The following is a 23,123-nucleotide window of genomic DNA, read 5'->3' as shown; positions in this document are numbered from 1 at the left end:
GCAGGAGCCCACATTGGTGATATTTGTTTCCCTCCCTTTTCTTAAAAGAAATTCACTAACAGAAATCGGGTGATTTACTCCCTGAATGAATTGTTTGTACATCAAATGAGAGATTTATTTATTGACAGGCAACAATTTATTTACCAACCAATTCAGAGGGAGATGTGTTTATAATCTGAAGAGTGGATGCAAGCAAGAGCTCCTGACACCATGCCGAGGGACCCAGAATGCATGTGTGTGGCCCTGTCTATGCCACAGGGCCCCCCTTCAACCACGTCCGGTATTTAGGCCAGAAACCCCTATTAGAGCCGCACTTGAGTTTGCATCCCTCTTAAAGCACTGGCACACGACGAATGTGCGGGGCATTGTCTTTGATAAACACTATATGAAGGAATGGTGTTGTGCCAACAGTGTCCTTTAAGTTAAAAACAAATCCCAGTGACAGTTAAAAAATAAATGCAGAGGTAGTTATGTTTTGAAATGCTCCTCATGGGGGTGGGGGGGCAAGTCTCGTCAAGTCTTGCTGTAGGGAAAATTCCCGGTGAATAATGCCAAAAGTGCCAAGTCATTCCTACGTGGTTCTGAGAAAGGGTTGGTTCTGCTTCAGGCCAGACGGGTTTGCGGTATGTGGGTCATTCTGATGAAACCAGGGTACGCCCCCTGGTGACGCGCCAGCTGCGTCGCATTAAAGGTATGGCTTTCACCGTCTTCCTCTCAATTTCACAGAGGATGGGCAGAGGCTCCAAGAGGCACTGAACGAGCTCACCATGCCCGCTACCGTGGCACCCTTCGTGTTTGCCAGCCAGAAGTTCATCGGAAGCTTCGACGCCATCGTCAAGGTAGGACACACTCAATGCGCCTAAACTAAGGGTGGCCAGGCTGTCCATCAAAGAGGGGGGATAGTGGGCCATACAGCGATCTCTGGGAATCACAGGGGATCCTCTCGCTATTAGATCCAATGTTTTCCGCTATTTGGGGTTTGAGCCTCATCTACTGGGACCATGGTTTAATGTGAGTGTTTGTGAAGCTCCGCGCAGTAGGAATGTCCCCTTAGTGTTGTCTGTGATATAGGCCTGATCATCAAAGGGGCGCATGTTATTGGCCAGCGAAGGCTAGGAGGCTAAGTCGACTCTGTTGGCTCTGGACCCCTGACCGCTCCCTTCACTCGGCCCATGTATGGGGTCTTTCTAGCACTTAGTAGCAGGTTTGTGGTGCCCACTCTCTTATCGCTTAATGTAGTAGGATGGCGTCTGGTACAAGATAACACATCATTGACCAGACAATGAGCTGGATGAGATGGACAACTGTCCCCATGGAAGAGGGCAAATCGCGACCCTGGGGCTTGAAGGAAACCCGCATCTTGTGATCGAAGAAGAGCTTGGGCTCCCCTGGGAAGGAGTCAGCATTGAGTCCTGTATCCAACGTGCATGTTGCTGTCAGGAGAGCTCTACACAGACGGGTATGCGGCTGGCCCAGCTCAACTTCCATCTACCTGGGGTTGATAACATAAGTCCCCTTTGTAAATGCACACAAGGGACGCATCGTTGGGTAATAGCCTTATATACATGTACGCGTTCTGTCACCATCGAACACTCTCCGAAGGGTCTGGAAGCGATGAATCGGTCATGGTCGGGAGATAGGAATGGGAAATGGCAGGGGTAGGGTGGCAGGTCTAGGTTGAGTTGGGGAGCGATGAATCAGTCATGGTTGGGAGATAGGAATGGGAAATGGCAGGGGTATGGTGGCGGGTCGAGGTGGGGAGCGATGAATCAGTCATGATCGGGAGATAGGAATGGGAAATGGCAGGGGTAGGGTGGCGGGTCTAGGTTGAGGTGGGGAACGATGAATCGGTCATGGTCGGGAGATAGGAATGTGAAATGACGGATAGGATGGCGGGTCTAGGTTGAGGTGGGGAGCGATGAATCGGTCATGGATGGGAGATAGGAATGGGAAATGGCAGGGGTAGGGTGGCGGGTCTAGGTTGAGGTGGGGAACTATGAATCGGTCATGGTCGGGAGATAGGAATGGGAAATGACGGATAGGGTGGCGGGTCTAGGTGGGGAGCGATGAATCAGTCATGGTCGGGAGATAGGAATTGGAAATGGCGGGTCTAGGCTGAGGTGGGGTGGCGATAACAGTGAGTAACAGAGGTTTACGGTGGAGATGACGCTCTAGGTGGACCTTATGTGACCACCGCTCTGTTCGTTCTTTTTTCTCCCAACCTTAACTCATTGTGTACGCATGTGGTCTCCGGTCCAGGAGCAGGCACAGCAGCCTTGTGTGTACATGTTGAGCAGAAGCATTAGCTGGCCTTGGCCCTGCTCATCAATTCTCTTGTCAGGGTCCACATTGGACCTGGTCCTTATCCATAGGCCTCTTTTATGGGGGCCGCTTCCCCAAATTCTCTGAAACGTGTGATGAGCTCCTTTGCTATGGAAGGGCTTTCTTGATGCCCCCAGAACCCCAGAGGCCGCAGGTGGGCTGGCTAATAGGAACACCGCTTTCCTGGCCAACCAACGGGCAAGGTTGGGGCACAGTGAGTGGCGCTGATTGACCAGAGGGTGATAATATGAATACCTCAGGGTGGAGTAACAGTGCCATATTCTGGTGTGCCAGTGTGTCTGGGTAGTCAGTGACGTTGGTGTGATTGGTCACATGTGACACAGAGCCGAGCAGTCTCCCAGAGGTACCCGCCTCTCCTGGATACCTCATCCCGCCTCCGGTCAGCTTTAGTTCTTGCTGATTTCTGGGGGCGGAAATAAGTTCCTTTTTCCTGTTACTTTGCAACATTGTTTTCATTGTTTCCTCAAAATGTCTTCTTGCTGATGAGATTGCCATCACAAGTTGGCACCGCGCACGCAAAGAGTGCCCAGTATTTCCTTACATTCTGCAAGGGTCGCCCGCAGCAAAGACATGTTTTTTAAATTTTATGATTCAGGTTGTTTTACAGATTTGTTCATTCTGCATCAGAAAGAGGGAGCTTTGAAGTGGAAAAACACCACTATGGGGAGCTGTTTTAAGGTTATGCACGCGTAGGTTGGTTGCTGGCCAATGGGCGTAAAGGTTCTCATTGAGTACCTCTGCCCAGGAGCCATTCGACCCCCACTTGAAGGCCCATGAGATTTTCCTGACTCTGAAACACCTCCGGATACCACATGGAGTTACGTCCCGCCGTGCCGCAGGGCTGAGGTCCAACTGGCCGCCTTTCCACATTCTGCTCCTGACGTCCTCCATCTTTCGACCAATCGTATAACAGGATTCATGCTGGAGAACACTTCAGAGTTTTACATAATTGAACCCATTGAGGTACCAGGGAGCAATGTACTTGGATTACTCACTGAATTCAACAGTCTAATGGAGGCAGCCAATCATGGTCTTGAAGGCAGGATAGGTCGGTCTGTCTACTTAGCCAGTGGCGCTGTCCATTGTTTTGTGCTAATGTAGACCTTTGTGGACTAAAAGAAGGATCGTTCCTCAGAAAAAGAACACAGCGCGTGCCCGCTGCCGCTCGCGTTTACGTAGGTGGCACCTGTCCTCCATCCTTCTCTTGGTGGTCTCATAGACCACCCATGAATGAGGGTATCAGGTAATATTATCCCCACCAATAATATTGCCATATATATATGGTCATCGGGAACGGACATAGGCCATATCAATAGTGGGGATCATTTTGGGGGGAAATGGGAGCGGGGGGTGCGGGGTTGTCTCCTGCTCCCTTTAAAATAATTTGGGAGTTGCGGGGGTGTCCCCCATAGGTTTAATGGGGTAATATCCCTGCAAAATATGGCACCATTCTTTTTATGGCGATATTTTTGCGGGGATATTAACGCTTGGAACCCCCATGAGTTGGCGTGCCACCTAAAAGCCAGGCGGGGTTGCTATTTAGTGCCTCAGCCCTGGTAGCACGTGGCCCACGTGACACACACCAGCTGAGCAGTTTTCCCTTTCACGAGTAACTTTCTAATTACCCAGTAAAACCTTTCCAGTTTGGGCCCATCAGCTGCCCTGCAATCATGGCGCAGTGTTGAGCCGCTGTAATTGGGCGCCTCACGTGGGCCAGGGGCGTGGCAGCTCATGAAAGCGTTCCTATGATTATAGCTTTTAACTCAGGTTTTTAAATTATATTTATAAACAGAGCAGTTAAAAATAACAGCAAGAGACTTAATAACATTCGTGATGGCACACCCCAGCCTTCCAGTGGGAGGGTGACCCTGGTTTGCTTCCAGTGGGGAAATTCCACAGGCAAGAAGAGCCGCTTCAATAATTAAGCTGAAGTCCCTGCTAAGAGACCGCCCTGTAGGAGGCGCTCTCTTACCTCCCCTACACAGTCAGTCTCTTTACGATGCTGTGTCGTGGAGGCTGGTGGTGGGCCAGGGTCAGTCCGGCAATCGCACTCGCTTCCTTCATCCTTGAACCTGCCTTGTGGTAGGAAGTTCATTGGCCATCCACTTTGTTGAGTTGCTTTTTATTCTGAAATTGTCGCCCCCCCAGCCCCCAGGAGAAGAGGTAATGGTCGACCACGCCAAGGGTGGATCCTGTCCTATGGAACCACGGCAGAGCACTCGTATTGACCAGAACACGGAGAAACTGCCACAAGTTGCTAGTGCCTCATGAAAGACTCTACAATGAGTACAATGACTGAATTGGCTACTTCCCGCGCTCTGGTGAGGGCGCCCAGAAGGTCCAATCCCTACGGCTGTTTGGAGGCCTGCACCATTAGTCGCTCTCAACAAATCTCCAGCAAATTTGGCAAAAAAACACACAACTCATAAATAAATGTTGCTAAATGTATTTAAAAAACGTATGTAAGAGCGTTCATGTTTATCTCAAGTCTTTAAAGGGTTATCAGGCTTAGTATTTTCTTTTTAATTCCTTTTGGGACCTCTCGCCCTATAACTCTTGATTGTCGCACCCCTCCCCCCCAGACATTCTGTGGTGTTTGTCATGGCTTCTTCCCTTGGAGCGTGCCTGGATCATAAAGACACGTGCCTCTCTTTCCAGGTGGCTGCCCTGAAGTGACTGCGCCTCTGCTTTCCTGGAAGCCCTGCGTTCCTTGGGATGGGCCGTCAGCAGCTGCTTCCGGCCCAGGTGCCATCTTGCCTTGTCTTGTCTTAGCCCCGAGGTCTGACTGTTCACTGGCAACCTTCGCCTGCGCCAGGTTCAGGCAGGCAAGGCTGCTGATTGCTGCATTTAATATCAGGTTGGCGTTCCTCGTGAAGCGGGTGTGTGGGCGTGCAGCCAGATACATCACGCAGAGGATAGGTGAGGTTAGAGCAAGGATGGAGATACATCACGCGGAGGGTAGGTCAGGTTAGACCAAGGATGGAGATACATCATGCGGAGGGTAGGTGAGGTTAGAGCAAGGATGGAGATACATCACGCGGAGGGTAGGTGAGGTTAGTGCAAGGATGGAGATACATCACGCGGAGTGTAGGTGAGGTTACAGCAAGGATGGAGATACATCACGTGGAGGGTAGTTGAGGTTAGAGCAAGGATGGAGATACATCACGTGGAGGGTAGTTGAGGTTAGAGCAAGGATGGAGATACATCACGCGCAGGGTAGGTCAGGTTAGACCAAGGATGGAGATACATCACGCGGAGGGTAGGTGAGGTTAGAGCAAGGATGGAGATACATCACGCGGAGGGTAGGTGAGGTTAGACCAAGGATGGAGATACATCACACGGAGGGTAGGTGAGGTTAGACCAAGGATGGAGATATGTCACACGGGAGGGTAGGTCAAGTTAGAGCAAGGATGGAGATACATCACACGGGAGGGTATGTCAGGTTAGAGCAAGGATGGAGATACATCACGCGGAGGGTAGGTGAGGTTAGAGCAAGGATGGAGATACATCACGCAGAGGGTAGGTGAGTTTAGAGCAAGGATGGAGATACATCACGGAGAGGGTAGGTGAGGTTAAAGCAAGGATGGAGATCCATCACGCGGATTGTAGGTGAGGTTACAGCAGGGATGGAGATACATCACGCGGAGGGTAGGTGAGGTTAGAGCAAGGATGGAGATACATCACGTGGAGGTTAGTTGAGGTTAGAGCAAGGATGGAGATACATCACACGCAGGGTAGGTGAGGTTAGAGCAAGGATGGAGATACATCATGCAGAGGGTAGGTCAGGTTAGAGCAAGGATGGAGATACATCACACGGAGGGTAAGTGAGGTTAGAGCAAGGATAGAGATACATCACATGGATGGTAGGTAAAGTTAGAGCAAGGATGGTGTGTCGGGAGATTGCATAGCAAGCTGGAGATTTTGCACAGGTCGGTGGTGCTGGAGGTCAAAGAATGGTACCAGTTGGTCTTCTCCATCAGTGTGTGGATAAGGAAAGGCCCAACATGAAGCAGAATAACCCAACGTCATCGAACTCAAGGCAATTTCGCCTCCGTGGAGATTCAGGGAAAGGCATGACTAGGATTGTGTGAAATAGGATGAGATTGGCAGAGATATCAGTGTTTAGGGATCAAGAGTGCGGGGGGCCTTTTCAGGTAGCCAGAAGCAGTGCACCGCCCGGGAGTCTCTTATCCAGAAGAAACACCACGGAAGCAAAGCAGAGGCAGTTCTGCATGTACGAGTCCTTATAGGAGAAAATAAACCCAAGAGAAACCCCAGAATAATGGCAAACTCTATAGGCAGTGACGGATTAAACATGACTTTGCTGTTGAAGACAGAGACCCCCCCAAACCCACTTGAAATGTGTGCAACAATTACAGACGTAGGTTTGACCCTTTATCCTCAATGGTATGTAACTAACCCTACGGTGGTACGATGGGAACAGAGAGTTGTATTCTTGGCCCGCATACTCTGGTCCTCATGTGCAGGAGGACTTTCCTTATTGGGGTAAAGTATCTACTGTTAGAAAATCATTGTTCTAGCCAGTGCATAAACACTGATGTTTTTTTGGTTTGTGTTTCGATCAGTTTGCCCATCTCATTGCGGATTGTCCTTGCAAGGTATTGGTTGAGTTTGACAAACATATGAAATGATTTGATTGAAAAGCATATCGTTCTTTTAGTGATGGATTTCCTCAAAGTTTCTGGCCTCTCTGAAGTGTGAGCATTTGAAGTAGTCAGAACCTCGTTTGATTTCTGGTTCCAATCTGATACATTTTCATGGTTAAAAATATAATGATCTGAACATCATTGACACACGATTTTCAATCACCCATTCACTCTTCGCCCCCATGCCTGCCTCTTCTACACCCCTCCTCTAAATGAATGATGTGGTATTTCATCCGAACACTTTTCATTCTGTGTGTTATCAATTTTTACATATCTTCTTGTCGCAAGCACTATAGAAATTCAGATAAATGAATCGCTAAACAACAGGAAAGTGTGGGCATTCGTGCCCCTGAATTACACCACCTTCACAGCAGGTGTCTTCAATCTAGTCATCATTGTCTATAGGTTGGGGGGGGGCGCACTTATGGAATGATCACATTGTCTCACTAAGACGAGGTAAATCAATTCTCTGTTTCATAAATACCCAACCCTGTCTATTTGTACGGGGCTGTTCATTTAAGTCCCTGTGCGAGTAGAGCCCCAGGTTGAACATAGGTTCTAAGAGTTGATGGATCTCCTCCATATGCTATTTTCCGGAGCTTTCGGTGTGGCGCCATAAGTCATAGGTAAATAGAAGCAGCCATGACTAGTGTGTTGGTTAGGAGACCGCAGGGGTGTGCGGTGGAGAGGTGGCAGATGTAGACCCGTCGGCCTTCTGGGTAGTTTTGAGAAGACCCGATCATGCCTTTCCCGTTGGGTATTGCGCAATCTGTCTTCTTCTTCCCGACTCAGTTCCTGTTACTTGCTTTGGAAAACCGCCACCTCCTCTTCTATGAAACCACCCAGACTTGTTCTGATGAAATCCCTTGGGGATACAAACGTTGGGTGATTCATGCGGCCACCAGTTCCGGGGCAGAATAGCTCGAATTCTGGGGAGCGGTGACAAGTATTGGCTCATTGCCCCTCCAATTTAGGGGGGGAGCTGTGGTGGAAAGGTTGGGATTCTTAATAAGGGCTCTTCCTGTAGCCAAACCTGCCCGTATGCACCTGGGGCTCGAATTGGGGCACCACAGAAGCGGGCCACCTCTGTGGTTTAATGCCCCAGATTATACCCTATATCATTTCCTTTTCATACATTTTTAACTCTGCGGCATCTTCTAAGTGTCTGCTTTAATATACTTTTCCCCCAAAAATCGGAAATCGGAATTAAACAAATCCTGACCTTGAAAGCTGGCTTCTCCCCAACACATTCCCAAATACCCAACTGAGAACCTCCTGACGCCTTCTGGGATTTCTGCGACACTGATGGGTTCCCCCGTTTCCTTTGGTGCGGTTCAATAATGGGGTGACCCTGTCCTAAGATGCTTGATCCGCGCTCCCACAAGAGCTAAGGGTTCTGAAGGTTGTGTGCATTTACTTCTCTGGTGAGGGCCCCCCGAATCGCCCACAACCCCCAGATGTTAATGCACTTTGTCACACCGGGCACCATTGGATGCCCTCTTCATTCACCAGGGCAGTTCATAAAGGTTTATGGAAACATTGTCATCTGTTATGGAAAATTACCAAAGCACAACATTCAACATGTAATGAAAGAGACATTAAAAGATAAAGACTATCATTTAGTTTAATTGATGTTAATATTTAAAGTATGTGCTTTTTAATTGCTGCAATTACGTGAGAGGTGGAGGCTATTTGAATGGGCGCGACCTCTTTCTTCACCCCCAGTTTGATGCACTGAGCCAAGGCTTCCTTATGCAAGATTTGATGGTAACCCTAGTCTGCAGTGTAACATCTCAGGGTGGAGAGGTCTAATGCCCAATGCCTGGCGGTGCCCAGTAGCTGCCATTTCCCAATGCCTTCCAGTCCCCAGTAGCTGCCATTTCCCCTTTCTCCCCCATGTAGGAACCTTCTGTGGATGTAGGCCGTGTCCGGGTGGAGAGGTCTAATGCCCAATGCCTGGCGGTGCCCAGTAGCTGCCATTTCCCAATGCCTTCCAGTCCCCAGTAGTTGCCATTTCCCAATGCCTTCCAGTCCCCAGTACCTTCCATTTCCCCTTTCTCCCCCATGTAGGAACCTTCTGTGGATGTAGGCCATGTCCGGTGGAGAGGTCTAATGCCCAATGACTGGCGGTCCCCAGTAGCTGCCATTTCCCCTTTCTCTCCCATGTAGGAACCTTCTGTGGATGTAGGCCATGTCCGGGTGGAGAGGTCTAATGCCCAATGCCTGGCGGTGCCCAGTAGCTGCCATTTCCCCTTTCTCCCCCATGTAGGAACCTTCTGTGGATGTAGGCCGTGTCCGGGTGGAGAGGTCTAATGCCCAATGCCTGGCGGTGCCCAGTAGCTGCCATTTCCCAATGCCTTCCAGTCCCCAGTAGCTGCCATTTCCCAATGCCTTCCAGTCCCCAGTAGCTGCCATTTCCCAATGCCTTCCAGTCCCCAGTACCTTCCATTTCCTCTTTCTCCCCAATGTAGGAACCTTCTGTGGATGTAGGCCGTGTCCGGGTGGAGAGGTCTAATGCCCAATGCCTGGCGGTGCCCAGTAGCTGCCATTTCCCAATGCCTTCCAGTCCCCAGTAGCTGCCATTTCCCAATGCCTTCCAGTCCCCAGTAGCTGCCATTTCCCCTTTCTCCCCCATGTAGGAACCTTCTGTGGATGTAGATCGTGAAGTCATCCACAGAAGCTGGTTGAGGAACTTTCTCCGGCGACTGCTCCAATAGGATCACTGTTTGATACGAGTGTCCCCATCATTATCCTGCCTGAGTATTAATGAGCATATTGTAAGCCAGGGGTCAGGGGTCACAGTTATGACAATGGAATCAGGATTTTTGACTTTTTACTACATTTCTCGGCTTGATCAGAAATTATGATGTCGAGCAAATTTCCTTTTTTTCCTAACCTCAATTTAGTTATCTGCAAAATGTGTGGGTACTTAAAACAGATGCGAGGCACTATATAAAGAAGCCAAAGGTGGCTTAGCGTCACTTCTTGCCAGAGTTGTACTTTACTCTGGGCTCTTCTGAACCTGCGGTCAGTCGGCAGGGAGCTGAGACTCCTACTAGCCAAGGGTTTGAGAAGATTCCAAGCTTTACTCTGGGCTCTTCTGAACCTGAGGTCAGTCGGCAGGGAGCTGAGACTCCTACTAGCCAAGTGTTTGAGAAGATTCCAAGCTTTACTCTGGGCTCTTCTGAACCTGCGGTCAGTCGGCAGGGAGCTGCGACTCCTACTAGCCAAGGGTTTGAGAAGATTCCAAGCTTTACTCTGGGCTCTTCTGAACCTGCGGTCAGTCGGCAGGGAGCTGAGACTCCTAGTAGCCAAGGGTTTGAGAAGATGCCAAGCTTTACTCTGGGCTCTTCTGAACCTGTGGTCAGTCGGCAGGGAGCTGAGACTCCTACAAGCCAAGGGTTTGAGAAGATTCCAAGCTTTACTCTGGGCTCTTCTGAACCTGCGGTCAGTCGGCAGGGAGCTGAGACTCCTACTAGCCAAGGGTTTCAGAAGATTCCAAGCTTTACTCTGGGCTCTTCTGAACCTGAGGTCAGTCGGCAGGGAGCTGAGACTCCTACTAGCCAAGGGTATGAGAAGATTCCAAGCTTTACTCTGGGCTCTTCTGAACCTGCGGTCAGTCGGCAGGGAGCTGAGACTCCTACTAGCCAAGGGTTTGAGAAGATTCCAAGCTTTACTCTGGGCTCTTCTGAACCTGAGGTCAGTCGGCAGGGAGCTGAGACTCCTACCAGCCAAGGGTTTGAGAAGATTCCAAGCTTTACTCTGGGCTCTTCTGAACCTGAGGTCAGTCGGCAGGGAGCTGAGACTCCTACTAGCCAAGGGTATGAGAAGATTCCAAGCTTTACTCTGGGCTCTTCTGAACCTGCGGTCAGTCGGCAGGGAGCTGAGACTCCTACTAGCCAAGGGTTTGAGAAGATTCCAAGCTTTACTCTGGGCTCTTCTGAACCTGAGGTCAGTCGGCAGGGAGCTGAGACTCCTACTAGCCAAGGGTATGAGAAGATTCCAAGCTTTACTCTGGGCTCTTCTGAACCTGCGGTCAGTCGGCACGGAGCTGAGACTCCTACTAGCCAAGGGTTTGAGAAGATTCCAAGCTTTACTCTGGGCTCTTCTGAACCTGAGGTCAGTCGGCAGGGAGCTGAGACTCCTACTAGCCAAGGGTATGAGAAGATTCCAAGCTTTACTCTGGGCTCTTCTGAACCTGCGGTCAGTCGGCACAGAGCTGAGACTCCTACTAGTCAAGGGTTTCAGAAAATTCCAAGCTTTACTCTGGGCTCTTCTGAACCTGCGATCTGTCGGCAGTGAGCTGAGACTCCTACTAGCCAAGGGTTTCAGAAGATTCCAAGCTTTACTCTGGGCTCTTCTGAACCTGAGGTCAGTCGGCAGGGAGCTGAGACTCCTACCAGCCAAGGGTTTCAGAAGATTCCAAGCTTTACTCTGGGCTCTTCTGAACCTGTGATCAGTCGGCAGGGAGCTGAGACTCCTACTAGCCAAGGGTTTTAGAAGATTCCAAGCTTTACTCTGGGCTCTTCTGAACCTGCGATCTGTCGGCAGTGAGCTGAGACTCCTACTAGCCAAGGGTTTCAGAAGATTCCAAGCTTTACTCTGGGCTCTTCTGAACCTGAGGTCAGTCGGCAGGGAGCTGAGACTCCTACCAGCCAAGGGTTTGAGAAGATTCCAAGCTTTACTCTGGGCTCTTCTGAACCTGTGATCAGTCGGCAGGGAGCTGAGACTCCTACTAGCCAAGGGTTTGAGAAGATGCCAAGGTTTGCGCTACTCATCTTCAATTGTTCCTCTAACCCTCTAGCGTGTGGTCATGCACCGTGCGTGCTTGTCAATGGCGCACCAGTGATGCCATAGTGATGTACACATCATTGAGAAAAATAATATCTTTCTTGATTTTAGGCAGATAAAGAGGGCAAGATTGAAACGCTGTTCCATCCGGGCAACGATGTCCCCAAGGAAGATTCCTACGACTTTGACCTGATCGTGATTGGAGGTGGCTCCGGGGGGCTGGCAGCTGCTAAGGTAAGAGATGAGAGTGGGTGAGATGGTGGGGGGCGATGGAAGAGAATATAGGGGTAGTGAGAAGGCGAAGAAAGATAATGATGAAAGGGAGTAAAGGGGGGATAGAATAGAGGACAAAGGACTAGAGAGGGGAGAAGGGAGAGGGAGAGAGAGAGAAGAAAAGGGGTGGGGCAATGGGAAAAGTGAGTCTGTGTAGAAGGGAGCGCTGAGCAAGGAACATAGGGAAAGGGAGACAGAGGAAAGGTAAGAGAATGATAAGAGACAGATAGGAGAAGCAGTGAGAGTGAAAGAGGAAGTAAGCGAAAGAGAGACAAAGGAAAGGTAATAGAATGATAAGAGACAGATAGGAGAACCAGTGAGAGTGAAAGAGGAAGTAAGAGATAGAGAGACAGGGGAAAGGTTAGAGAATGATAAGAGACAGATAGGAGAAGCAGTGAGAGTGAAAGAGGAAGTGAGAGATAGATAGACAGGGGAAAGGTTAGAGAATGATAAGAGACGGATAGGAGAAGCAGTGAGAGTGAAAGAGGAAGTGAGAGATAGAGAGACAGAGGAAAGGTTAGAGAATGATAAGAGACAGATAGGAGAAGCAGTGAGAGTGAAAGAGGAAGTAAGCGAAAGAGAGACAAAGGAAAGGTAATAGAATAATAAGACACAGATAGGAGAAGCAGTGAGAGTGAAAGAGGAAGTAACAGATAGAGAGACAGGGGAAAGGTAATAGAATGATAAGAGACAGATAGGAGAAGCAGTGAGAGTGAAAGAGGAAGTAAGAGATAGATAGACAGAGGAAAGGTAATAGAATGATAAGAGACAGATAGGAGAAGCAGTGAGAGTGAAAGAGGAAGTAAGAGATAGATAGACAGAGGAAAGGTTAGAGAATGATAAGAGACAGATAGGAGAAGCAGTGAGAGTGAAAGAGGAAGTGAGAGATAGAGAGACAGAGGAAAGGTTAGAGAATGATAAGAGACAGATAGGAGAAGCAGTGAGAGTGAAAGAGGAAGTAAGCGAAAGAGAGACAAAGGAAAGGTAATAGAATAATAAGACACAGATAGGAGAAGCAGTGAGAGGGAAAGAGGAAGTAACAGATAGAGAGACAGGGGAAAGGTTAGAGAATGATAAGAGACAGATAGGAGAAGCAGTGAGAGTGAAAGAGAAAGTAAGAGATAGATAGACAGAGGAAAGGTAATAGAATGATAAGAGACAGATAGGAGAAGCAGTGAGAGTGAAAGAGGAAGTAAGAGATAGAGAGACAGAGGAAAGGTAATAGAATGATAAGAGACAGATAGGAGAAGCAGTGAGAGTGAAAGAGGAAGTAAGAGATAGAGAGACAGAGGAAAGGTTAGAGAATGATAAGAGACAGATAGGAGAAGCAGTGAGAGTGAAAGAGGAAGTAAGAGATAGAGAGACAGAGGAAAGGTTAGAGAATGATAAGAGACAGATAGGAGAAGCAGTGAGAGTGAAAGAGGAAGTAAGAGATAGAGAGACAGAGGAAAGGTTAGAGAATGATAAGAGACAGATAGGAGAAGCAGTGAGAGTGAAAGAGGAAGTAAGAGATAGAGAGACAGAGGAAAGGTTAGAGAATGATAAGAGACAGATAGGAGAAGCAGTGAGAGTGAAAGAGGAAGTGAGAGATAGATAGACAGAGGAAAGGTTAGAGAATGATAAGAGACAGATAGGAGAAGCAGTGAGAGTGAAAGAGGAAGTAAGAGATAGAGAGACAGAGGAAAGGTTAGAGAATGATAAGAGACAGATAGGAGAAGCAGTGAGAGTGAAAGAGGAAGTAAGAGATAGAGAGACAGAGGAAAGGTTAGAGAATGATAAGAGACAGATAGGAGAAGCAGTGAGAGTGAAAGAGGAAGTAAGAGATAGAGAGACAGGGGAAAGGTTAGAAAATGATAAGAGACAGATAGGAGAAGCAGTGAGAGTGAAAGAGGAAGTAAGAGATGGAGAGACAGGGGAAAGGTTAGAGAATGATAAGAGACAGATAGGAGAAGCAGTGAGAGTGAAAGAGGAAGTAAGAGATAGAGAGACAGAGGAAAGGTTAGAGAATGATAAGAGACAGATAGGAGAAGCAGTGAGAGTGAAAGAGGAAGTGAGAGATAGATAGACAGAGGAAAGGTTAGAGAATGATAAGAGACAGATAGGAGAAGCAGTGAGAGTGAAAGAGGAAGAGATAGAGAGACAGGGGAAAGGTTAGAGAATGATAAGAGACAGATAGGAGAAGCAGTGAGAGTGAAAGAGGAAGAGATAGAGAGACAGGGGAAAGGTTAGAGAATGATAAGAGACAGATAGGAGAAGCAGTGAGAGTGAAAGAGGAAGTAAGAGATAGAGAGACAGAGGAAAGGTTAGAGAATGATAAGAGACAGATAGGAGAAGCAGTGAGAGTGAAAGAGGAAGTGAGAGATAGATAGACAGAGGAAAGGTTAGAGAATGATAAGAGACAGATAGGAGAAGCAGTGAGAGTGAAAGAGGAAGAGATAGAGAGACAGGGGAAAGGTTAGAGAATGATAAGAGACAGATAGGAGAAGCAGTGAGAGTGAAAGAGGAAGTGAGAGATAGATAGACAGAGGAAAGGTTAGAGAATGATAAGAGACAGATAGGAGAAGCAGTGAGAGTGAAAGAGGAAGTAAGAGATAGAGAGACAGAGGAAAGGTTAGAGAATGATAAGAGACAGATAGGAGAAGCAGTGAGAGTGAAAGAGGAAGTAAGAGATAGAGAGACAGAGGAAAGGTTAGAGAATGATAAGAGACAGATAGGAGAAGCAGTGAGAGTGAAAGAGGAAGTAAGAGATAGAGAGACAGGGGAAAGGTTAGAAAATGATAAGAGACAGATAGGAGAAGCAGTGATAGTGAAAGAGGAAGTAAGAGATGGAGAGACAGGGGAAAGGTTAGAGAATGATAAGAGACAGATAGGAGAAGCAGTGAGAGTGAAAGAGGAAGTAAGAGATAGAGAGACAGAGGAAAGGTTAGAGAATGATAAGAGACAGATAGGAGAAGCAGTGAGAGTGAAAGAGGAAGTGAGAGATAGATAGACAGAGGAAAGGTTAGAGAATGATAAGAGACAGATAGGAGAAGCAGTGAGAGTGAAAGAGGAAGAGATAGAGAGACAGGGGAAAGGTTAGAGAATGATAAGAGACAGATAGGAGAAGCAGTGAGAGTGAAAGAGGAAGAGATAGAGAGACAGGGGAAAGGTTAGAGAATGATAAGAGACAGATAGGAGAAGCAGTGAGAGTGAAAGAGGAAGTAAGAGATAGAGAGACAGAGGAAAGGTTAGAGAATGATAAGAGACAGATAGGAGAAGCAGTGAGAGTGAAAGAGGAAGTGAGAGATAGATAGACAGAGGAAAGGTTAGAGAATGATAAGAGACAGATAGGAGAAGCAGTGAGAGTGAAAGAGGAAGAGATAGAGAGACAGGGGAAAGGTTAGAGAATGATAAGAGACAGATAGGAGAAGCAGTGAGAGTGAAAGAGGAAGAGATAGAGAGACAGGGGAAAGGTTAGAGAATGATAAGAGACAGATAGGAGAAGCAGTGAGAGTGAAAGAGGAAGAGATAGAGAGACAGGGGAAAGGTTAGAGAATGATAAGAGACAGATAGGAGAAGCAGTGAGAGTGAAAGAGGAAGTAAGAGATAGAGAGACAGGGGAAAGGTTAGAGAATGATAAGAGACAGATAGGAGAAGCAGTGAGAGTGAAAGAGGAAGTAAGAGATAGAGAGACAGGGGAAAGGTTAGAGAATGATAAGAGACAGATAGGAGAAGCAGTGAGAGTGAAAGAGGAAGTAAGAGATAGATAGACAGGGGAAAGGTTAGAGAATGATAAGAGACAGATAGGAGAAGCAGTGAGAGTGAAAGAGGAAGTGAGAGATAGATAGACAGAGGAAAGGTTAGAGAATGATAAGAGACAGATAGGAGAAGCAGTGAGAGTGAAAGAGGAAGAGATAGAGAGACAGGGGAAAGGTTAGAGAATGATAAGAGACAGATAGGAGAAGCAGTGAGAGTGAAAGAGGAAGAGATAGAGAGACAGGGGAAAGGTTAGAGAATGATAAGAGACAGATAGGAGAAGCAGTGAGAGTGAAAGAGGAAGAGATAGAGAGACAGGGGAAAGGTTAGAGAATGATAAGAGACAGATAGGAGAAGCAGTGAGAGTGAAAGAGGAAGTAAGAGATAGAGAGACAGGGGAAAGGTTAGAGAATGATAAGAGACAGATAGGAGAAGCAGTGAGAGTGAAAGAGGAAGTAAGAGATAGAGAGACAGGGGAAAGGTTAGAGAATGATAAGAGACAGATAGGAGAAGCAGTGAGAGTGAAAGAGGAAGTAAGAGATAGAGAGACAGGGGAAAGGTTAGAGAATGATAAGAGACAGATAGGAGAAGCAGTGAGAGTGAAAGAGGAAGTAAGAGATAGAGAGACAGGGGAAAGGTTAGAGAATGATAAGAGACAGATAGGAGAAGCAGTGAGAGTGAAAGAGGAAGTAAGAGATAGAGAGACAGGGGAAAGGTTAGAGAATGATAAGAGACAGATAGGAGAAGCAGTGAGAGTGAAAGAGGAAGTAAGAGAAAGAGTGGAAGGCAAAAGCAAATACTAGCCCTGTTACCAAGGATGTTTTCTCTGTGTGTAGGTGTTAGGTAATCATCCCAATTGTGCATTAATTTATATGTGCAAATATTCGGGCACAGACCCGCTGTTGTTGCCCCCCCCTTCTGCATCCAGAGTTCTGTCCCTGGGGCCTTTTGTAACCCCCAGGCCCCCAGGGCTGGAATTAGAAAGGTCTCCAAGGCAGGAGCTTGGTTAATTTGGAAGCAACCCCAGCTGTGTGTGTTACTGTGCGCACAGCACACCTGCATCACACTTACCAGCTCCATAAAGGGCACATTGTGGGGGTTGAGACCTTCCAGAAGAACCAGTGATTTCTAAAGAGCCTCTAGAAATAACTGTGATGTGTCGGTTTGATTGGAAAAGTGGGTGCATTCTCGCCCCAGTATATGGAAATCCATGTAAGAGCAGATGAGTGAAGCGCAAGCTGATCACCTTGAGATGCTCGGATTCAGACAATTGACGACCTGTCCTTCTGTTTTGTAGGAAGCTGCCAGATATAAGCAGAAAGTCCTGGTGCTGGACTACGTCACGCCTTCTCCTCTGGGAACGAAATGGGGTACGTGGATCGAGAACACTAAGGAACTCTTCTTTTATGCTAAGCAGAAGTCTCCCCGAGGAGCATGCTGTGGGAATGGCGGTGCCGAGAGATTATCACGCAGTCCTTGAAGCGCAATGGCGGTGCAGCGCGATTATCACGCAGTCCTTGAAGCGCAATGGCGGTGCAGCGTGATTATCACGCAGTCCTTGAAGCGCAATGGCGGTGCAGCGCGATTATCACGCAGTCCTTGAAGCGCAATGGCGGTGCAGTGCGATTATCACGCAGTCCTTGAAGCGCAATGGCGGTGCAGCGTGATTTTCACGCAGTCCTTGAGTCTATCTCTCACACTGCATTCACTATAACATTTTTCGATATAAAAGTTTCGATATATAATCATTCACTATATAATCTGTCGAAATAAAGACATGTAACCAGCCCCATTGATGATCTATGACAGTTTCTCACCTGTAAGTCACTAAATTAAGGTAGTTCTACTACTTGTTCCATAACATATATCGTCCCATTACTGGGGCCCTCTAGAGGAAGGCGCAGAGTGAGGACATGTTTTTATAACTGGAGTAGGCCTAATCATTTGTCGGGTATCGCCACCTGTTCATTGATTTCGTTTGTGCTTCTTCTTGTCTTCCAGGCCTGGGAGGAACTTGTGTGAACGTGGGTTGCATTCCCAAGAAACTCATGCACCAGACAGCTCTGCTGGGGCAGGCCTTGCAAGACTCCCGGAAATATGGCTGGCAGGTGGAGGAGAATGGTAGGTCCTCTCTGGAAGGCTGGGGGCTGGGTTAGACTTGCTTTGCTAGTCCTGGGAGAAACCTTATGTAGGCTTATTGGCTAGGCCAAAGGTTGGTTAGTTGGGGAACAGCAAGTGGGACATTTTTCGAATCAAGTCTCAAACTGTGTCGCCATCTTTTTCAGAATCACCAAAAACACAATATTAAATCTAACTACACGTTGGTAGACTGTGCCCCCTCTTCTTGCGGAGGGGGCATTAATATTCAGAACTTGTGAGAAACAGGGGACATATTTACCAGTCCATTGGCATCTTGGTGAAGAATTTAAGATTGCCTTGAAAGCCGTTTGCAAAGATGTGCTACCACCCTACGATGCAATGTTTATGTTTGAGTCGGAATATGCGGTGACCAACGCTAGGGATTGGTGCCAAGCCGGATCCCGGGGACCGCTAACGGCTCTCTCTTGTGTTCCTCAACAGTGCAGCACAGCTGGGACATGATGACCGATGCCGTGAAGCAGTACATCAACTCTCTGAATTGGGGTTACCGAGCAGCCCTCATGGAGAACAGTGTCAAGTACGAGAACGGCTACGGAGAATTTGTTGGTCCTCACAAGATCAAGGTAGGCATTTGCCTCGTGCTTTTAACCCAAGCTTTCTTGGTCAAAATATCATGGTCCTGTGAGGATGTGTATCCAGAGCGGCAAAGAACCTAATGGCTGCTTATGTCTTGTTCCTTCCAGTCCACAAACAGCCGAGGAACTGAGAAATTACACACGGCAAAGAGGTTCCTTATTGCTACCGGTGAAAGGCCGCGATACCTGGGTATTCCTGGAGACAAGGAATACTGCATCACGAGGTAAGCTCAAACAAAATGCTGAGTGCTGGTAACATTTGCTGGGCGCCTGATTGGGTACAGTCAGTCGTTCCTTGTTATTCGGCTCAATTCTTTTTTGGGTGCGCCGAGACACGTTGATGTTGTGCCTTCCACAACTTACAAGTTATCGCCGTGATAATGGGGATGGGGTCATGATCAGTAGCATTGATATGATATGATAGGTCTTTATAATGCGTTTAATACCCAGAGGTTTCTAAGCGTGGACCCGGGGATTGAACCTGTGTTGCTCCGTGTTGTCTTGCTTCCAAGGCGAGCATGTTGCCGCTGAGCTATCCTCCCGAGACTTCTGTCAACTTATCACCGACATTAGTTTCTGAGATAGGAACTGGGCAAGAGTTTGGTGGGATTAAATGAGCTACATTTGTAAAACACAAGCCCACCCTCACTGTCCATGGAAGATGGGGGGGTCCTCGAAACAATGATACACCAACACATTATGAAAGAGCAGAACATGATCAGGCAGACGCTTCAAACTGTGTAATGGTTTTTCTGTTCACCAAAGGGGTAGAAGGGTCCTCTTAGAAAATATCAATCTACTGGGAAGCAGGGGCTCAACGAGTACCTCACCTCACCTCTGCAAAATAATGGCGGTCTCATGGATTCCACTGAAATCTTGATAAATTCCCTTCACTTAGTGGCAATTCCAGTGGTGTTATAAGAGTCTTATTGTCTAGTTGTGTTAGTACCGGCTTTATTTCTTTCCAACTCACAACATCAATTCCTCTGTCAATGTTTCAGTGACGACCTCTTCTCGCTCTCGTACTGTCCCGGAAAGACGCTGGTGATTGGAGCATCCTACGTCGCCCTCGAATGCGCAGGATTCCTGGCAGGTCTGGGCCTTGATGTCACCGTAATGGTGCGATCCATCCTACTGAGGGGCTTCGACCAACAGATAGCCAACAAAATTGGCGACTACATGGAAGGACACGGGATCAAGTTCCTGCGGAACTATGTGCCAACAAAAGTATGTGGAAAGAAATGCCCTCTGTCTTCATTTGAATATGTTAATGAGGCGACCATACAAAGCCAGCGCCTAGAACATAGCTATTTGCAAAGAAAAGTAAACTAAATTGGAAAGGGTAGACACATGTCAATTCTTTATCTATTCATTGAGTTGCCAGAACATTTAGATGTGGCAGAGAATGCCATCTGACAGAGGTTACATTGGTGCCCATGGCACAGCAGACATATCATTCTGTGATACCCCTTTAGGTGTAGGGTCATGACTCAATTGTGAACGTGTTGGTGTGGGTTCACAACTTGTACCATAATAGTTCAATTACAAAAGCAGGTTATTGTTCCTGCAACACATAAAAAGTGATGAAAAGAATAGCGTGTATGCGGTTGGTGACAAATCGCGATTTCAAAGAGTAAAAAATCCTGACACACTCAAAATGAAATAGAGCTAAGTTTAAGAGTGTTCATTTGTTGAGACCTCTGTAAACATGTGCTGAACTTGCTACAGAACTCAGAGAAGGGTCTTTGACAGGGTGCAATAGCAATATTTGGGCAGCCCGGTCTTGGGAACTGATGCGTTCATGCTTGTCTCCATCGTAAAGTAAGGTGTTGTTGCTTATTTTTTTTACAGATTGAACAAATTGAGTCGGGTACACCAGGGAAGTTAAAGGTTACGTCAAAATCCACAGACGGTACTGAAATCACTGAGGAGTACAACACGGTGAGTACTTTCTGCTGAGGCACTGGTTTGAGTACAGTAGCCCCACATATACATGTAAAGAGAATATCTGTACTGAGGGTGAGTTGGTGTCTTCCAAGGCAAGGCATGCTGTGGGCCAGTCTGGTCACCTCATTATGTTGCATACTCCACGTTCCCTGGTTTCCAAATTCCATGTATTCAAGGAAATATTCAGTAAAATATATGCTATTCGTTGGCTAAATCTGCTTCAAAATTCTCTCGCTCACACACATGCACACATACACAAATACATGAACACACGCGTTGTTAATTTCCCAACCACTTTTGAAAAGATAGAGCATAAGCCTTTGGAATCACCGGGTGTCCTGTATTTTTCCCTAATTACGCACAGCACTTGTCGTATGCTTGACCTTCTACTGTTGCATCCGATGTTAATGCCAAGATTTAGTGAAATGAGTTAAGGACCTGCTAATTGAACATTTGCTTTGTGCAGGTGCTGCTGGCAATCGGGCGGGATGCGTGCACCAGAAATATTGGTTTGGACAAGGTTGGCGTGAAGATCAATGAAAAGTAAGGACGATGCATGTCACCATTACCGCGCTTCATAGAGAATACAAATAAAGTGCGTGCGCTTGGTGTTTCTGGTGATCAATACAGAGTTTCTTGGAGGAACACAATCTCCTGGACTCACTTCAGTTGGGATTCAGACCAGGCCAGGGCACTGAGACTGCCATTAAGGCTGTCTGGGATGATCTGCTGGGGGCTGCCGACGAAGGCGAAATCTGCATGCGTGTCATGCTGGACCTGTCGGCAGCCTTCCACACAGTCGATTTTGAAATTCTCATTTCCAGATTGCCATCGGTCGCACAGGCCTCAGATGACACCTTTAACCGATCATAGCCAGCAGGTTAAGGTTGGCCCCTATTTCTCAGACTATCTGTCTGCTGACTGTGGGGATCCCCAGGGATCGTCTTTGTCCCCATTGCTATTCAATGTTTATATCTGCCCACTGTAGAGCATGTTTTCTGAGTTTGATTTGTGTTATCACCCGTATGCTGATGACACTCAAACCTATGTTCGGCTTAAGCAACCACTGGAGGCAATGAATCGAGTTTTATCCTGTGCGATCAAAATCAACACTTGGATGCTGGAAAATAAGCTCCAATTAAACCCACGAAAGACAGAGGCTATTGTGTTTGGCTTAAAAAAAAGGTAGCAAATGTTTTACAATACTTCCCATATGCCACCCTGTTTGGTGATCCAACAAAACTCACTGATAAAGTAAAGAACTTGGGCTGTATTTGGCAGTCCACTATGGATTACATCTAACATGTTAAACAGTTCAACCTGTATACTATCAATTAAGCCCCTCTTGCCTCTCATTGTAGAGAAGGATCGTCCAATAGTAGTCAGCACACTTACAAATTCCAAATTGGACTATTGTAACAGCCTTCTTATGGGCGTTCAAACTTCAAATACAGAGATTACAGGTTGCACAGAACTCTGCAGTTCGCCTGAGTTTTACTCTGCCAAGGAGTTGCCAGTGCAGCCGAGAATCCTGTTTAAGGTTCTCTGCTTGGTCTTTAAATGTGTCCATGGCCTTGCCCCGGCATACCTGACCCAGAAAATTCAAATCCACTGCCCGAATCGATCACTTCAATCTACAGGACAGGATCATTGGGTGGCCCCTTCTCAAAAACTGCCACATGAGGAGACAGACGTTTCTTCTCCTTCTGCCCTCACTCTTAGAATTCTGTCCCAATCGACCTACGAGAGATGAAATCCCTTAATTAAAAACATACCTTTTTCTGTAATATGCCCCCTCCAACCAACATCAGCATCAAGTGAAATGTGCAAATAGCCATCAACAATCTTCTGCGCCCAGGTGCAGTCTCTGCCAGGTCGGCGCATTAGAAATGGAGATCTAATGACCATCAACACTTGGCCGAAACACCACTTCCATGCTTTGGGTGTCCTGTCAATTCTGCCACTGCAGAAAGGTTGACTTTGAAGGCAGTTGTCCATGCCTACATTGTGTTGTGGATGACGTTTGGTATTTCTGTTAGTGGGGTGTGGGGAATCTTTACGCTGGGCGTCAATAGGGCCAATTCTAGCGGTGGATGTGCAGGACGGCAATTGGGTCAGTGCGGATGGTGGTGGTGCTGGGTAGCGGAGGTGTAGCTGAGCTTTTGTGGGATGCTGTGGCGTTAGTGGCAGGATGTGGTGGCTGCAAGGCCACACCTCCTTCACCTGGCCCAATCAAGGCACATCTTGGCGCCTTGTGCATGTTCATCTAGAGGGCATTGTGCTTTGGAGCTGTGTTTGTGTCCAGATAGTTATGTTTACTTGAGGAGTTATTGCCACAGTCTGGACTCGGTTATTTCTAAGCACAGAACTCTATATTCCTGGAAAACAGGGATCTGGGGGAGGCGGTCCATATCGGATGTAAATCATGTCTTTCCTTGGCATTCTGGGTCCTAGGATCCTGAATTTGGGATGGAAACTGAAAAAGGACAAGCACATGAATGCAAAGAGACACCAGGGCTGCTCCGGCCGGCTGTTGTGGTTTGGGCCTGTGGTGTGAGGCGGTGGTGTCTTGAATGTTGAGATGGTTATGCCGCAATCCTCTGTTACCAAATTGCGTTATACATCTGCTCCA

At 47.4% G+C, this 23,123-nt stretch overlaps 1 protein-coding gene across 2 annotated transcripts in view; it reads left to right on the top strand.

Annotated features, from left to right (window-relative positions):
- Positions 1-23,123, top strand: part of TXNRD1 (thioredoxin reductase 1) — a 419,225-nt gene that overhangs the window by 376,261 nt on the left and 19,841 nt on the right. The window contains exons 4-12 of one of the 2 annotated variants that reach the window (XM_069629908.1): positions 727-839; positions 11,913-12,035; positions 17,107-17,179; positions 17,811-17,930; positions 18,390-18,532; positions 18,653-18,768; positions 19,546-19,771; positions 20,396-20,485; positions 20,958-21,034. In XM_069629908.1, the coding sequence (XP_069486009.1) occupies positions 727-839; positions 11,913-12,035; positions 17,107-17,179; positions 17,811-17,930; positions 18,390-18,532; positions 18,653-18,768; positions 19,546-19,771; positions 20,396-20,485; positions 20,958-21,034 (1,081 nt within the window). The remainder of the gene's footprint in view (positions 1-726; positions 840-11,912; positions 12,036-17,106; positions 17,180-17,810; positions 17,931-18,389; positions 18,533-18,652; positions 18,769-19,545; positions 19,772-20,395; positions 20,486-20,957; positions 21,035-23,123) is intronic. The other variant, XM_069629909.1, reaches the window with a different exon arrangement.

The sequence above is a fragment of the Ambystoma mexicanum genome, chromosome 12 (genome assembly GCF_040938575.1).
Source record: "Ambystoma mexicanum isolate Mex_15411 chromosome 12, UKY_AmexF1_1, whole genome shotgun sequence".
NCBI classification, from domain to species: Eukaryota; Metazoa; Chordata; class Amphibia; order Caudata; family Ambystomatidae; genus Ambystoma; species Ambystoma mexicanum.
Note: the sequence above shows the minus strand (reverse complement) of the source record. Positions and strands in the feature narration are given on the sequence as shown.